Here is a 316-nt window from a genome sequence, read left to right on the forward strand (position 1 = left end):
AATGGCTTGTCATCCTCTTCATGGGGCTGGCCAGCGTCTCCGTCGGGCCGTATGCGTTTTCCGCCCGCCCAATCGACTTGCCCATCATCTTCGTGCTCGGCCTGCTCGTCGGCTTCATGCAGCAGGTTGTCGCGCCCCCGTCATCGACGTATGCCAACGTGTTGGAAGTGTCGGCCGCCATATTGACGTCCTTTTTGGCACGCGCATTCGGGAGTATCAAACACAACGGTACGTACCTCTTTTGCTTCCCGGCCATTGCGCAGTCGGCCATTGCCATGATCCTCCCGGGGTTTGCGGTTCTGAGCAGCAGTCTGGA

The 316-nt window shown here is 59.2% G+C and overlaps 1 protein-coding gene across 1 annotated transcript in view; it reads left to right on the forward strand.

The window, feature by feature from the left end:
- The window catches only part of GL218_09637 (Uncharacterized UPF0442 protein C7D4.12c), a gene marked incomplete at both ends in the record, with an annotated part of 1,204 nt that continues 888 nt past the window's right edge, over positions 1 to 316 (forward strand). Inside the window, one exon of the mRNA XM_033586466.1 lies at positions 1 to 289. Within this exon, the coding sequence (XP_033432799.1) occupies positions 1 to 289 (289 nt within the window). The remainder of the gene's footprint in view (positions 290 to 316) is intronic.

Source organism: Daldinia childiae (assembly GCF_008694065.1).
Source record: "Daldinia childiae strain JS-1345 chromosome Unknown Scaffold89, whole genome shotgun sequence".
NCBI lineage: Eukaryota > Fungi > Ascomycota > Sordariomycetes > Xylariales > Hypoxylaceae > Daldinia > Daldinia childiae.